The sequence below is a fragment of the Vulpes vulpes genome, chromosome 11 (assembly GCF_048418805.1).
Source record: "Vulpes vulpes isolate BD-2025 chromosome 11, VulVul3, whole genome shotgun sequence".
NCBI lineage: Eukaryota > Metazoa > Chordata > Mammalia > Carnivora > Canidae > Vulpes > Vulpes vulpes.
The window spans coordinates 42,106,340-42,122,341 of NC_132790.1; the positions used below are offsets into that span (position 1 = coordinate 42,106,340).

The 16,002-nt window shown below is 41.3% G+C and overlaps 1 protein-coding gene across 2 annotated transcripts in view; it reads left to right on the top strand.

Annotated features, from left to right (window-relative positions):
- The window catches only part of FAT3 (FAT atypical cadherin 3), a 654,685-nt gene that overhangs the window by 458,937 nt on the left and 179,746 nt on the right, over nucleotides 1-16,002 (top strand). For both annotated transcript variants that reach the window (XM_072726163.1, XM_072726162.1), the window contains exon 4: nucleotides 15,301-15,362. In XM_072726163.1, coding sequence (XP_072582264.1) covers nucleotides 15,301-15,362 — 62 coding nt within the window. The remainder of the gene's footprint in view (nucleotides 1-15,300; nucleotides 15,363-16,002) is intronic.

The following is a 16,002-nucleotide window of genomic DNA, read 5'->3' on the forward strand; positions in this document are numbered from 1 at the left end:
AAATGAAATAGAAGATCAAATTGAATAGGAAGAGGAGTCTAGTATCCTTGTGATTAAGAATAAGGATTCTGGAATCAGCTTGATGGAGTTTCAAATCTTTCTCACTAACTGTATAACCTTTAGCAGATTCTCCTGGTCTTGCTAAGACTCAATCTTTTCCATCCAAAAAAATGGGAGTGACAATAGTATTTAGCAAGCTAGTAACAGAAATTTATAATTTGGAGGAGGATTAAATGAAGTGTTGCCTGTCAAGGGCTCAGCATACCCTTGGCCACATAGAGAATAATCAGAAAATGGTATCAGTTGTTAGCTACATCAGGAAGAAGCAGAGAGGAATGTTTAGAAATGTGTGATTACATGAGGAAGACAAAAAGAAATCATAAAGCAGTTCTAAGTGTTTTTTAGCAGGGGTATTACCTAGTCAGAGCTAAGCACTGTGGAATCTTACAAGGCGCTGCCCCTCTCTGTGCCTTAGTTTACCCATCTGCCAGTGGAAGTGGATGCCAGGGCAAGATAGCAAATGTTCTCACTTGCATCCATCCTTGAAGATGTGTTTGATAAGTTAGTCCCAGAGACGTGGCATTCAGCTGCGATCTAAAACAAGGGTGACCAAGTTTCCTGTTTTTCCCAACACTGAGGATTGCTGTGACATGTAGAACTAGGATTTCAGTGCTACAACGGGACAAACTCTGGCAAACTGGGATGGTACTCACCATACAAAAGTGTTGTTCCCAAGAGGAAGTGAAGGGAGTGGTGAGGAAAGGCTCTAGTTCAGAGTGACTGGCATTCTCCTTGCATCCCCTTCTCTTTGTTAGGCTCAGGTACTTGCTTATAATGCAGTGCTGGTGTCTGTATCGTGAGCCTTGCAGGAATGGAAGGAGACTCGCCATTGGCATCCGCAGTGCCGTCATATGACGCGTAGAAATGAAAACCACTGCCATGTTAATGAGAGAGCACCTTGCAGTGCCGTGTCCCTAAGGGTAAGATGTAAGTAATACAAAATTCAGAGTTGCCCCTAAGGCCTCTTGAAGTAACTTTGGGACAGCACTGTAGTCCTTCTTGCCTGTTTGTGTACCCTGTCCCACCAGAATACGGTGGAAGGCCCTACTCCTCCTTGTCTACCTGACAGACTTCTCTTTCCAGCCCAGGAGACCCCATCTTTGGGAGGCTCTCCTTGTACTCCCAGGAGGAGTCCAAGCAGACCTCTCTGGGTTCCATGTTACCCTGTTGCATGATTCTACCTGAGTCCTTAATGGCTTGGCTATAGCTACAGACTCACTACCTACTCCCCGTTATTCCCAGCTTCCTCTGAAGGCACTTACCTCGGTGCCAAGTCAACAGTGGGAATAGACTGTATGTGCTTCACGTCATATTAAAAACCCAGAGCCCAGAATGGCTGTTGAGACTGTGGAATGCATCTTGCACTCTCTCCTGTCCACTGCTCTGGCTCGTTAATGCAAAGCCTTTCAACAATTTTTTTTCCACGAGAAAAATGAAACCCATTAATGTAATTTCAAACCTAGTCTCTCTACCTTGAGCCCCAGGTTTTCTAGTGTCAGGGCACCAATGTGATGCAAAATAATTAAAATTGCAGCAAAATTAAATAACGTTGTGGAATGGATGCTAAACCAGGCACCAGTTCCATGACATGTAGCATCAAAATGTACAAGTACTAATTATCCACTAATTACAACCACAGTAGAATTGAGCTCATTTTCACTGAGAAAGAACTGACACAGTGTTGTGAATGGTTTAAAAATCTGCTCTCAGACTCTGTATGCCCAGCCATTTGTTCAGAAGATCCTGAATTTCCCAGAATGCCAACAAAGAAGACGACATTTTCTTTTGATCCGAGTGGCATGTTTATTTGACCAATGGGTTTTTAAGTGGGTCCCTCTTGTGTATCGACCCATTACAAACTGTTAGCCCCAAAGAGGCAATGCTACACTGCTAAAAATGTAGAAGAAACATTTGCAAACGTGCTTCTGGCCCCTCTGCTGACTTCGTGGAAGGGCTTGGAGGTCAACTTTGGGATGACAAGAAAAGGAGGAGGGAAAGACAGAGGAACCTGAATATAAGTGCCCAGCATACCCACCAGCAGCTGCAGTTCCTAATTTTCAGTTAGTCAGGGTCAGCCGTGTCTTTCTCATCCCTGAAATAGGAAGAAAACTTCAACAAGCTTCTGCCACCGCTGCTAAGGGAACCAGTAAAGGAAAACCTAGCCAATACTTACAATATGCTAGTTAAGGGCACAAATTTAGGAGTCCCAAGAGCTGGCCAGTTGGTAATGCAGCTGTCAATAAATGATACATATTTATGTTGACTTCCCTGGATACATATGGAATAAACAGGATCTAGAGGTAGATTCTGTGATGGTCTTTTTTTTTTTTTTTCATAAAGATTTTATTTATTTATTCATTAGAGACACAGAGAGGCAGAGACAGAGGCAGAGGGAGAAGCAGGCTCCCTGCAGGGAGCCTGATGTGGGACCCCATCCCAGGACCTGGGATCACGACCTGAGCCAAGGGCAGATGCTCAACCACTGAGCCACCCAGGCATCCCTGTGATGGTCTTCAAGGCTGTCCCTGTTCCCCCCCAACTACACCAACCCCCATCCCACAGAGCCAGTATTTTCTGTTCTGTGATTTTCCCCCCAACCTTTGTCTTTACATGATTCTTTCTGAAAAAAGAAGCTAAAATTGTCACCTAAGTCACCCTTTTGATAAGACACAGCTGATGTACCCTCTTAGCACACTCCTTGCTAGATTACTGGTTGCATTTTGGAAGAATGAATTCATTAGATTCTTTTTTTTTTAAGATTTTATATATTTATTCATGAGAGACACAGATAGAGACAGAGACCCAGGCAGAGGGAGGAGAAGAAGGCTCCGAGTAGGAGCCCATTGTGGGACTCGATCCCCGATCCCAGGATCACATCCTGAGCCAAAGGCAGACGCTCAACCGCTGAGCCACTCAGGCATCCCAATTCATCAGATTCTAGCTGGAAGTGTGTGTGCTCATTTTGGCAGCACATATTCTAGCCAGAAGTGTGATCCTACAAGGCCCTTTGACTTGTCCTACATTTTCATATTGACTGTGGAGGGCCTTGTGGACCTAGAGAAGTCAGAGGATGGCTGTTCTGTGCACCTCCTGCTTTCTGTTTTTCACCCCTACATACACAATTTTAATGTTCTTTGGGGAGTGAAACATGGGCTGAGCCCTCTCTGACGGGCAGTTAGCAACCCTACTTATATGACAAGTTCTTGGATAAATAACATAATTTAGTTAAACAAAAAAGTAAAGGCAAAAGAGAAATAAAATACATATTAGAAGGAGTCAAGAAAAACTCATTAGCATTGGCAAACTGCCATTTCCCCCCATTAACCTCAATTAACCACACAGACTGCAGACTCTGACATCTGATACAAAAAAATATGGCTTTATGAACTTGTAACATTTTGTGTTAAAAACCCAAAATAATAATTATCACAGCACATAATTCCATTTTGAATTTATTTGGAAGCTTTTTCCAAAAGACATGGGAGCTTTTATAAGCTATAATATAAACGCTGAGTGATCATTGCCATACATATGGACCATCACCTGCTTTGGGTGGCGGTATGTGTGTATGCACTCACATATGCTTTCATACACATTTTCAATAGTATAGTTTGTTCACCCAATAGACTAATATTGACCACCATCCATATACCGGGCACTTTGCTAGGCATGGAAGATACAAAGATTAGCCTAGATTCCTATATTCTTTTAAATGAACATTAAATGAATAAAAATGTAGTTGCCGTGGAGAGTCACAGTCTATGGAAAGAGACAAACATGCAAACAACATACAAATCGATAAAGCTATAATGCAATTTTTTATAAAGTCCTCTATTAAAGACCATAATGAATATACAACTCTTCACTGATTTGATACAGCAGCTTTTCCCAAGGAGTTCTAAAAGATTCTAACCCCTCCTTTATTTCCACTTACATTTATAAAGGGGGGAAAATATTGTGTCACTCCCAGTGAGGAAAGGGTGATTGCTCCCCCCATTAAATCATTGCTGTGTTTCAGAGGAAGAAAGGGAGACACGCATTTTTAGAGACTTGCACAAAGTTGCTGCATTCATAAATGATTAAGCACAAATTTCAGCATTCTTGCAAGAGGTGGTACTTCTTTCCAAAGAAAGACCATGAAATTCCATTAATTCAGACGTTTGTGGAGGAGGATTTTACAGCAGTTGAAAATGCAGATTCTAGAATATTTCAGGAAACACACGTTTACTGCTTTCAAGTAAACACATAAGGTTAATGCAACTATTAAAGTGTTGCCAGACAAAAGACCTGGTTGGACGGACTCTAATGAATAGTTACATAGGCTATTTGCAATTAGAACATCAAAATGGAGGTTGTTAAAATTAAAGTGCTTTGCAAATGGTTTGTCTCAAGTACATTAAATATTCCCCTGGGACCTTTCCACCCTATTAATTTACCTGGGTAGTACAAAGGTAAACTTCAACCAGCCCCAGAACTATTACAAATTCTCAGATAGGTGGAATGAAAAATAATGAGGTTTTACAGTGTATATATAAATGTAGGACAAAAGGGAAGGATTGAATTATGTGGAAATTAACTGGAAAACGTGTGATATAAAAAGGGGGGAGGTTTGTCAGTCTTGTGATAACATTCAAAGCTCTCCATAACAAGCGATATTTTTCCCCAGATTTTTAAAAATTGAGTTTCAAAACATTGCTCCTACTCAAGACCTTGTATAGATCACACAGCAAAGATGATCTTAGAGAATGGCATGCCTACAAAGCACAAATGTGTTTTCAAGACTTTGCACATCCTCTGAGTAATTTGCACTTTCTCCAACCTTCTGATTTTATCTGTCACATGAAAACAGATGTAGAAACAAATTATTTGCAGTGAAATCGTTTCTAAGGGGAATGCAGTGGTGGTTTTCACACCTCTAGAGTGTGTAGGAATTAAAGAACTTCATGTTCATTTGAATAAGTAAAAGGAAACTTCCACTTTCACTGACTTGGTTATTAAATTTTCAGACATTGTCGAAGGTGACCCACCTGAAAACAATAAGGTGTCCCTCTTGAATGTAATTATAAATAGCATCCCCGTGCTGTTAGGACTTTTATGAAAATAAAAGATAATGCTTTTTATAGATGGCATCTCTATTTTTTAAAGAGCCCTGCTAAGTGCAAGGCACATGCCAAGCACTTCATCTGTACTGTTTGCAACCCAGAGCCTGTGATGGAGTTAGATCTATCCCCATTCCAGAGACCACAAAACTTAGATCAGAGAAGTTGTATAACTTGTACTTGGTCACACAGCTAAGAAATAAGAGAGCCAGGATTTAAAACCAGGTTTACCTTTCTCATTAATCTGTCTCATGCCAGCTACAGATTTGCTACTTTAACTTTTTCCATCTTCTCTGTTTGTTGGAATCTTATTCACCATCTAGGGCCCAGTACAAATTCAACATCTAATTTATTCCCTTAAATTTTCCAGTTGCATGAGTCAGCATTAATCTTTCCTTCTTTGGGGCACCTGGACTTGTCTAGGGTATATATTAGATCATACCATGTATCATTACTATGTGCATATGTATCTGTCTCCCTCACTGGATGCGGTGGGGACCAACATGAAGGCTTATTGTTGTATCCTCTTGTCTCTTACCAATGTGCCCTGTGTCCAGATATGCTTTTGTGGTAAAGAGATAGCATCACCACAGAGTGGGTGTTAACTCTGCTACCTGAGGGCCAATGGAGCCAAGAGAGGCATAATGCAGTACAAGAAAGTTGCCAGAACTAAGAAGTCAGACAGTAGCTGAGATAAACCATTATATTAGGGGTAGATACAAGGCATATGTCCAATCTAAAACTCAGAATAAACCTGGCAACCATGGGGTGTAGTCCTTTGCTGGGTGGATTCAGAATATAACTTTGTAGAACTCAGGGGCTCCTGGGTGGCTCAGTCAGTTAAGCATCTTTCTTCAGCTCAGGTCATGATCTCTGGGTCCTGGAATCAAGTCCTGCATCTGGCTCCCTGCTCAGCAGGGAATCTGCTTCTCCTTCTCCCTCCACCCTCCCCCACTCATGTGCACCTTCTCTCTCTCTCTGTCTTTCAAATAAATAAGTAAAATATTTTGTAAAAAGAACTTTGTAGAATTTAATGGAGGACACACAGGTGACTGTGTACCAGGGGCCCCATTTCATTGGCTTTTAAATTCTTTTGTATTTTAAAATGGAGTATTTTTCACTGTGGGAAAACTAGAACAATTTGAATAAGCCAAAAAAAAATCAATTACCTTAGCCCCATCACCCAGCGATAACGTCTGTCTATATAGTGATTCCCACCCTTGGCTAAAGATTGGAATCACCTGGAGCTTTTTAAAAATCACTGTGTTCTGACCTCTGCCCATCCCAAGTAATTCAGAACTGGACGTGAGACCCTGGCAACAGCAGACGTTAATGCTTCTCTCATGATTCCAAAGCACAGCCAATATGAAAACCAGCCATGGTCTAGAGCCAGGCTTCTCAAAACTCAGTGTCCATACAGATACCTGGGTCTGCGAGGAGCTTGCAGTTTTGTGCTTCCAAGTAGCTCTTAGGTAATCCCGATGCTGCCACTCCATGCCACACTTTGAACAGCAAATATATAATAAAATGTAACAATGAGAGGATGAAGGATTTCTGATAAGTCTTTGCACAAGTTACTTAAACTGTCGGCATCAGTTTCCTTGTCTGTCAGGTGACAGGGAGAGTAGTAGACATTTTACAATTTTTGTGGCCTAATGTTTAGACACACTTGAGGAGAAATATTAAGATAGGAAGGAAACACAATTAGACTTTTGAGCACATACGATACAACAGGCATGATTTTTGGAGCTCATTGCTTGAGCTCCAAAATGGAATAACATTATTTGAGCATGTAATTTTGAGCCAGGAATCAAACTAAGCATTTTAAATCAATTGTTTAATTTAATAAGCCTCATTTTACCAATAAGGAAGCTGATGTTTAGTGACGCTGAGTAACTCACTGAATACCATGCAATTGCCTGGGGGCAGGGCTGAGAGCCAAAGCCAGACAGTCTAATGCCAAAGCCTGAGTGCTGGTTAGTGCACTGCTAATGAGTACACCATGATGCTTCCCAGACTAGGTCATCACTAAGACCCATCTATATAATGTAATTTAGATTTCCAGCCACTACTTCTTCCTTATTTTGATCATCTAATACTCAGAATTATGCAAAGAAAAATCTTGGCAGAAAGAGAAAGGGGGAGATGTGCACCATATTGCACATCTGAGCACACACATCAGTGGTATGTTAATGGCACCTAAAGATGGCATCATTTCATACAACATCCTTAATATTGGTTCACCATCTGTAGCTTAATTTCTCTGAAGAAATCCAATATGGCATTCAAGGTTTAGCTAACTCCCCTAGAGACTTCTTCAGGTGCATAAATCCTTCTTCATCTAGGCCAAACCGGAAGGCAGAGGGCTATGTGAGATTAGGAGGGAGAGCCATGAGAATTGGTGATGAGGAAACTCAGGAAAGAACAGATGGGACTGGTAAGTATCCAGGTATTCTGGCAAAAGTAGACTCATACACAGCATCTCTAGTTCTTAGCGTGTGTGTGTGTACATGTGTGCATGTGTGTATGCATGTGCATGCATATGTAGGTGTGTAGGTACGAACACATGGTATAGGAGAGAATTGTTCAGAGAAGAGTCCTTTGGAATATTCTCTACCATATATCTTCTTCATTATTCTTCCCTTGTTGGCCACTATCTTATTCTTCACCTTGATGACAAGTTGCCTTGACCCAGATGCCCTAATCGATCTTGTCTGTAATGAGTGATACAGCAAGGGGGCAGGGCTTGCCTGAGCCTCAGAACTCTCCCTTCTGGCTGTGGGCAACTCCATCTGCCAACAGGGCCTGAAGTGAAGGTACAAGGGTGTGTGTCGGCATCGACACTTCCTGCACTAGCTGGCTTTCCCCCCTGTGCTACCTGTAGCAGCTACAGCATCCTGTATCCAAGGGGGAAGTGTTTCTGGGAAAAGAATCCTGCCTGTGATTTCCCCTATGCTCAGACAGAATTGAGAAATGCCATCCACTGGCTTGCAAAGAAAGAAAATGAAACTTATCTGTTACAGAAAACCAACAGCTATGAACCACGTTTGACCCACAGGGTCTTCATACTTGGTTCAGGATGCATCCTTACTTACATAGTTTTAAAGCTTCTATTGGCACCTTAGAAGTTACTGTTTATAAAGGAAAGTTCGAGTTGCAAATGAAAGCTCCATCGGTGATTTCCCTGTCAGATTTTCTTAAGAAAATTTAACAGTAGCACTGTATACTCAATGAAGCAACTCCAAATCTTTACACCTCATCAAGCAGCTCTTACTTAAAAAGCTTGTCTCTGGAAGCCTATTTCCAGACCCTTTTTTATTAACCTTTTTATGACTGATGCTTTAGCTCTTGTGTATTTTTTATTTTTGGTGATTCTTTTCTTTTTAAGGAAATGTTGTTTAGGGAAGCCTGGGTGGCTCAGTCATTTAAGTGCCCAACTCTTGATTTCAGCTCAAATCGTGATCTCATGGTCATGAGACTGAGCCTCACATTGGGCTCTGGGCTCAGCTGGGAGTCTGCTTGAGAGCTCTCTTTTGCTATCCCTCTACCTCTCCCCACCAATCTCTCTCTCTCTCTCTCTCTCTCAAATAAATAAACTTTTTTTAAAAAAAGAAATATCGTTTAGTCTAAGAACACATCTGGTTGTTTCTTTAAAACAAACTTAATAGATGTTTTCACTCCAACATTAATTTTTCCTACAAAAATCTTTGCATTTGAATTTGCATTTTCACTGAAATTTGTACTTATTGTGTGTCCCTTTCATTCTCCAAATTCAGCGCACAGCTTATGTCCACATGTAAATACACAGACAACATTGCAAGGCTTCCTGCTGGGCTTGAATTAAAAGGTGGAAACAGAAGTTCTAGAAGTTGGAATCTTAGGGAAGAGACAATAAACATGAGAATAACTGAGGGTTTTTTTTTCACCTAAAAACACATGCTCATAGTTAACTGGTGTTTTTATGTTTTTATTTTTCCTCCTTTTGCGAGATACGTTTATGCTGAAGTGTTGATTTTGAGCAGCGAAGGAAAAACATCAACAAAACAAAAAAGCAATCTACTAAATGAGAGAAGATATTTGCAAATCATATATACAATAAGGGGATAATATTCAAAATACATACAGGGGCAGCCCTGGTGGCTCAGCAGTTTAGCGCCGCCTTCAGTCCAGGGCGTGATCCCGGAGACCTGGGATCAACTCCCACATTGGGCTCCCTGCATAGAGCCTGCTTCTCCCTCTGCCTGTGTCTCTGCCTCTCTCACTCTCTCTCTCTCTGTGTGTCTATGAATAAATAAATAAATAATTCTTAAAAAACAAAAACAAAAGAACAAAATACATACAGATTTTGCGGGTAAATATAAACCTCTTGTTCCTGCCTGGGTGACTCACTCACATCCTGATCAGCTGGGTTCAGGTCCATCAAGAAGAAAATGGATTCAGAAAGAGATCAGAGAATGCTCTCCTTTTAATGTTTTTGTATTACTATAGATGCCTTATACTGAAAAGAGACTTAGAACATTCCCAGGTAAGGAACCAGGAGCCTAGAGAAAATATGTGATTGCCTAGAATCTCATACCCAATAACAAAGAGGGCTGAGACTGGCACCTAGGCCTCCTGGCTCCCAGGCAGGTGGCTTTGTCACCACTGCACATACTCATCTGCTAGGGAGACAGTGAAGAGGCTTCCAAGTTAGTGTCCCTGGGAAGAATGGTGATTCAATAGTCGTTGGTGACCTTGGACAAGTTATTAAACTAAATTTGCTCCTATAAATGGAGTCAGAATAGTTCTTTTTTCTCATAACTGTGAGATTAAATGAGAGCATGTATGTGAACTATTTAGTACAGTGGCTAGCACATAGGACTGAACCAATGTGGGATACTATAATATGATCATTTGCCTACCTTTCTCTACAAATGAGATAGAAACCAGGATGTGGAAGACCATGGAAATAGACACGAAGCCCCTGTGTGTAGCATTAAAGATTTACAATTTTTAATCAGCAGCTAAAAAAATAAAAAATAAAATAAAAGGCTATCACGAATTGTCCTAAACACTTCCAACTTTCAGCAGGAAAGAGAATTCCAAAAATTGGGAAACCTTGAAATTATTCAAAGAATGAAAGAGAGCATTCAGGTAACTTTTTAACTCCCATGGTTTGGGACCATAATGGCCACTCTGTATAAAACAGCATGGAGAGTTCTAGAAGGTTCATTCAAACAAGTTTTGCTTATAATGTGCTAGCTTCTACATTGAGTATCAAGAACAGGAGGTGAATAAGATCTGCTTTTTACCCTTTTACTTGTGTCATATTAGGAACAATTCACTAGCAATCAGAGCCATTTATTGGGTGCAGTGATGGTAGTATTTATGTTTAACAACTATGACAGGTACTGTTCTAGATTCCTGAGGTCAACTAACGAACTATCCCATATCTCTGCCTTCTTGAAACTGTGGTCTAGAGGGGGATCCCAACCTCAGATGGATTATACCAAACATGCTGGAAAAGTCAGAGAAGGCTTCACCGAGCAGCAATGTGTGAACTATATGGAAGGACAGTGAGAGGTCTAGCAGATAGCTGGGAGTAGGCGTGGAGAACTGAAGAGCAGAGGAAATGAAGACGAGAAAGACAGCCTAAGTACTAATTGTAGCTCACAGGGTTGATAATTCTAGTTGCATTTCTAATACTAAACTCAGCTTCCAACAGTCCTGGAAAATTACATGGAAGCGGCTAAGACCTGCATTGCTTCAAGTAGCACTTAAAGAAAATGTGAATGTCATGGCAGTTAGATTACACAGCTGCGACCCAGGACACCCACAGGGAGAAAGAGCTGGGGAACGATGTCATCTCACAAGTATGGCTTCTCTGACCATAACTACTTAGAACACTCTGAGTTCTCTTTGGAACAGGCAGTGACATTTTTGTGCTTGGGCTGTTTCTCAGAGAGATTGTGAGAGTCCTCTGTCTCCACAACAAAAAATCAAAACTAGTTGTTTTTAAAGTAATTGCATGGTTCCAGCCACATGGTCTCCCCCTCACTTAAGCGAGTATCATTCACTTAGGACTGGCATAATTCTCCTCCTAAATTGGAGGTTTGCATATGTAATTATATCAAATGATGTGTTTGTTTGTATCTCCAAACCACATTCAAAAGCTTGCCTAGGATTTATCTTTGAAATTCAATTTCATCATGTCAGTCCCCAATTTACTGTGCCCAGTGGGTCTACAGTTACATGTGTGATGTACATGCCTCTCTCCTGCAGAGATTACACAATAGGGTTGCCTTCCATGGTGATGAATCAGAAGAGCTGAGGAGAGAGAGAGAGTGCTCTGTTTTATCTTCTCCCCTCTTCTAAGGCCCAGGCACATTCAGCTACAACAGAGATGTTAAAAACGAAGATGCAGCTTTGACCGCTTTGATGAATTCCTCTGGACTGTGAGGATAACCGAAAAACAGCGCTTTTAAGTACCAGAGCTCATCCAAGTGCATCTCTTTAGGAGAAGAGAGCTTTGGCCCCTTTCTTGGTCTTGTCTTGATAACAAGGATTATTTCTTAGTACAAATAACTACCAGTTGTGGCTTTAACCCACAAACATTCCGTTCATTATTTTTATGTCCCTGACTCCCCATGGATAAACCTGACTATGCTATTCATCCCAACCCCTCTTCATGCCTGATTCCTATGCTAACTTATCCATCCATTCATTCATTTATTTTTAAATGTCTGTCTTCTCCAAACATGAGGGGCTTGTTACACTCTAAAAGGCAGAGTTTGTGATCTCTTCCTGATTTTTAAACAGCTTTACTGACATGTAATTTATATGCAATGACATTCACCCATTTAAAGTATATAATTCAGTGGTTTTCAGAATACGTATGGAAATGTGCAACCATCACTACAATCTGTAATTCTAGAGCATTTTCATCACCCCAGAAGAAACCTTGTACCCACTAACAGCATTCCCTGTCCTCCACCTTACCTCATCTGATTTCCTGCCAATTTTCACTTTTGACTTAGATTTTTTTTAAATCTAAAATAAAGATAATGGAAACATAGAGAACTAAAACCTACAGAGGTTTTCCTGCCTTTCTTCCAGGAACAGAAACTGTTTGGCTTTCTCGCAGCCCCAAGTTCGCTGTTGTGTATGTTTTAGGCTTTTCACGAAGGCTGTCTTTCTCTGTTGGCTGATAAATATGTGAAAAACACATCCTGGTGATGGTATGCAGATTATGCAGATGTCAGGGTAGCCACACTGCTCTCTCAGTTCCATGTAAGCATTGTGCAAGTAAGTAACTTTCCTTAAAACAAAACAAAACAAAATCACCCTAAGAATGATCAGAAGAGGAAGCTGACTTCTTCTCTTTGCACAGCACATCACAATGGGCCATGGATGCATGACCCAGTGAGGAGGACCCGAAATGACACAAGTGTCCTCAGGGAAACAGAAGGCAAGGGCTCCTGATCTTTTGTGCCTTGAATAGCAGCAGGCAACCCGCAGAGTGAAGGCTGACAGTCCTTTCATCCATTTATAGCCTCCATATAACAAGTGTTTCTCATTCCTATCGTGACCTCTAACAGAGGATGCCCCCCTGAAGAGGTGGTGAGGTTCATGAAAGCCCCCTTTCCCTTTCTGAGAAGACAGTTATTTCTTATTGGGAAAGTGCCTTCGTGACATGTGACCTTGTCGGATAGAATGGCTGAAAATGAAGCATCGGATTTGTGTGTTAGATGCCCACTGGTGAGACCACAACAACCCTTACTCAATACAAATCAGAGAGCTGTGCCCCTTTTATTCCTCCTTTATCACCTCAGCCACCAGTGCACTCACACCATCTCAATCTCCCCCTCATTCACCCCCTACCCTCTGTACACACTGATCCAGATACTAAAGCAGCTGGAAGTGTTTCCTTCTTGGATACGGCTGGACAGAAAAGTTAATGTCAATAAAAATTCATAGTGAGATTCCACTAAGGGTAGTGAAATTGTGTAGAGCCTTCCTTAGAATTTTAGGAAGAACTGATTCAGGCATCATCCCAAGAGACTTGGATGCAGTAAATGAGGGATGGAGTGGGGCACAGAGTCTGAGTTTTTGAGATCCTGGGGAGTTCTGATGGGCAGCTAGAGAAGAGAAGTTACTGATTCTCCCACTTGAAACTCTTGATTATCGGTTTTTTTCTCCATAATCTCTGACAGTGGCTCATCTTTGTATCCCAAGAGTGCCTAGCTATGTGTCGTTCACATGGAAGAACTCAGTGAGTGGTTTCCAGGTAATACTAAAAGCATGCACCCCTGGTCCACCTAAAAATACTCTCCTGGCACACAAACAATACGTGCCTGAACAAACATATTCAAAGTCTGCTGTAAAAATGATGATTAGAATATATAATCTCTTCTACAGCAACGTTTGTCAACTGAGCATTAGTGAAGTTCCTATTCTTTGTTTTAGGCCAATGGCCAGGTGGGCAACAGGGCTTCAGAATGAAAAGGCAGATCCCTTCCAATGAAGGAACTCTGTCAACTTGTCTAGCAGTCTAGCAGGAAAATACAAACTTGTGAACAATGAATTATAGCATAGAGCAAAGAACAATACTGGTTGTGTTGGGACATACCAGATGAGCACCTAACCCTGGAAGACAGGTCACCTCTCTAACATTAGATCTAAATTTGAACCATCTACATGTGAAGCAGTGGGATGTGGGACATGTCCCAGGAAGAATCCATGGAGAGGAATATCATTTGTGCAGTGGGAACAAAGATTTCCCTCCCAGGGGGAATGTGGACAGATGAGAGTGAATGGGAGTGGGGCCATTTAGTAAAGAGCCATATTACCCCCAGTAGGATTTTATTTTGAAGGCCATTTAACCTCCTGTGGCCTCTTCTGGCTTTCTCCAAAATCCACTTGTTCCCACCCACCACATATATTAAAAACAAAACCTGGAGCTCATGAGTTCCTCGGCAGGTCTTGGTAAAATGCCTTTTCCATACTTCACATCAGCTCACTAGTATCGAGAGTGAGCTATTCGTGTAATTTTCTCTGCCCTTTTCTATCCATCAGCCCAGGTCTCAAAACCAGGCCAATCCATAGTCTCTTGTCTTCAGGGACAGTGTAGCATCAAGAAATGGAATATAAATTTGACCTCCTAATTGCCATTTGACAGCAACAATAATAATAAAACCTACAAAAGACAAACTGGTGCAATAAGCTGGGCAGCTGGGGATCCCTGGGTGGCTCAGCAGTTTAGCGCCTGCCTTCAGCCCAGGGCATGATCCTGGAGTACGGGGATCAAGTCCCACATTGGGCTCCCTGTGTGGAGCCTGCTTCTTTCTCTCTCTCTCTCTCTCTCTCTCTCTATCTCTATCTCTATCTCTATCTCTATCTCTATCTCTATCTATCTATCTCTCTAAATAAATAAAATAAAATCGTAAAAAAATAATAAGCTGAGCAGCCTTGAAGGTTGTGTCTTCTCATTGTCTTTGTCTTTATACTCAAAGGGGTGATTCATTTATGGAAAACACCATTCGAAGGAAAGATACAGAGATATTTCCCATGTGGAACTTATTTTGTGTAAAGATGTAAACCCATAAAACAAAATGATAAAGTCACAATGTGAAGTCTTCGGTATATAAGTTACTAAGTTTGAAATAATTATGCAGACGAGTAGCTATTACAGAAGTAACCTTCTTTGTCAAGGCTAACAAAAAATTATAGCAGCATTAAAAAGTTAAATAAGAAAGTGCTGTTTCATAGCCTGATTCTGATGGCACCAACAACCTGAAATCCTCAATGAAGTTCTCACTGTAGCATTTCAGTCACATGCAAATGAATCATTGAAAGTCCTTATTATCAGGAAAACAATGGTCCTTTAGTGAATTTTCACATCCCCAGAGTGATCATAGCACCTCACAGAGGTAAGCAGAACCTGAACAAATTTTTCAGGTTTTCTTTGTGAATTTGGTCTTAAGGATGATTCAAGACCATCTTGATTGTCACTGGGAATCAGAGAGTTACTGTTACTGTTCCCTATCGTTTTTGCTCTTGATTTCGTTTTGCTCTTGATATCGTTTTGCTCTGGACTTGCTTCCGTGCTCAGTAAGCTACTTGCCCAGATATTCAAAAGTCAACTATTCTCATTTCTACGCAGGTTTGATCACAACAACTTCAAGGAAATTGGATCGAGAACAGCAGGCAGAACATTTTCTAGAGGTAAGTGCGCAGAGGGAACTGGCACTCATTAAAGCTGATTTCACTGAACTCCTTTCACCTTCAGCGTAAAATGGGACCTATATGTCTTCGAACAGTGGATTCCAAAATGAAGATATCTCTCTGGGGCTGATTGGTTCTGAATGTAGAGACTTCTGGCGCATTCCTCCCAACACACTCCTGTGTGCCGACCAGAGGTAGCAGAGCCGCCTTTGCCTCCCCCTGAAAACAAGCAAAGTGCTTCAATATCCCTGCCTGGACTTCAGGCCCCTTTGTCAATCATCAGAAAAGAAAGTTCAGGAGCAGAGCCCTGTGAACCTCCAGGGCCTCCGATGTGAAGAGAGAAAGAGCAAAAGTGCTGTGATCAGAGCAAAGTACATCATTTGTGAAGACGTGTGTTGCCTTGCTTCTCATTTCTTTTCTGAGGAGAGGGTTGAGGAAGAGAAGCCTGCTAGTTGATTCACTGCCTGAGAGGACTGTTTCTGAAACCATAAAATGTACTCCTATAATTCATTAAGACAGAAACAGCAGCAACATAAACTGTAAGAGTGTTATTTCTGGAGGAAAAAAAAACACCATAAGGCAAGAGATGAAAAAATAGATATGAAAGAGCTTCATGGAACATTCTTTCTATACATAACCA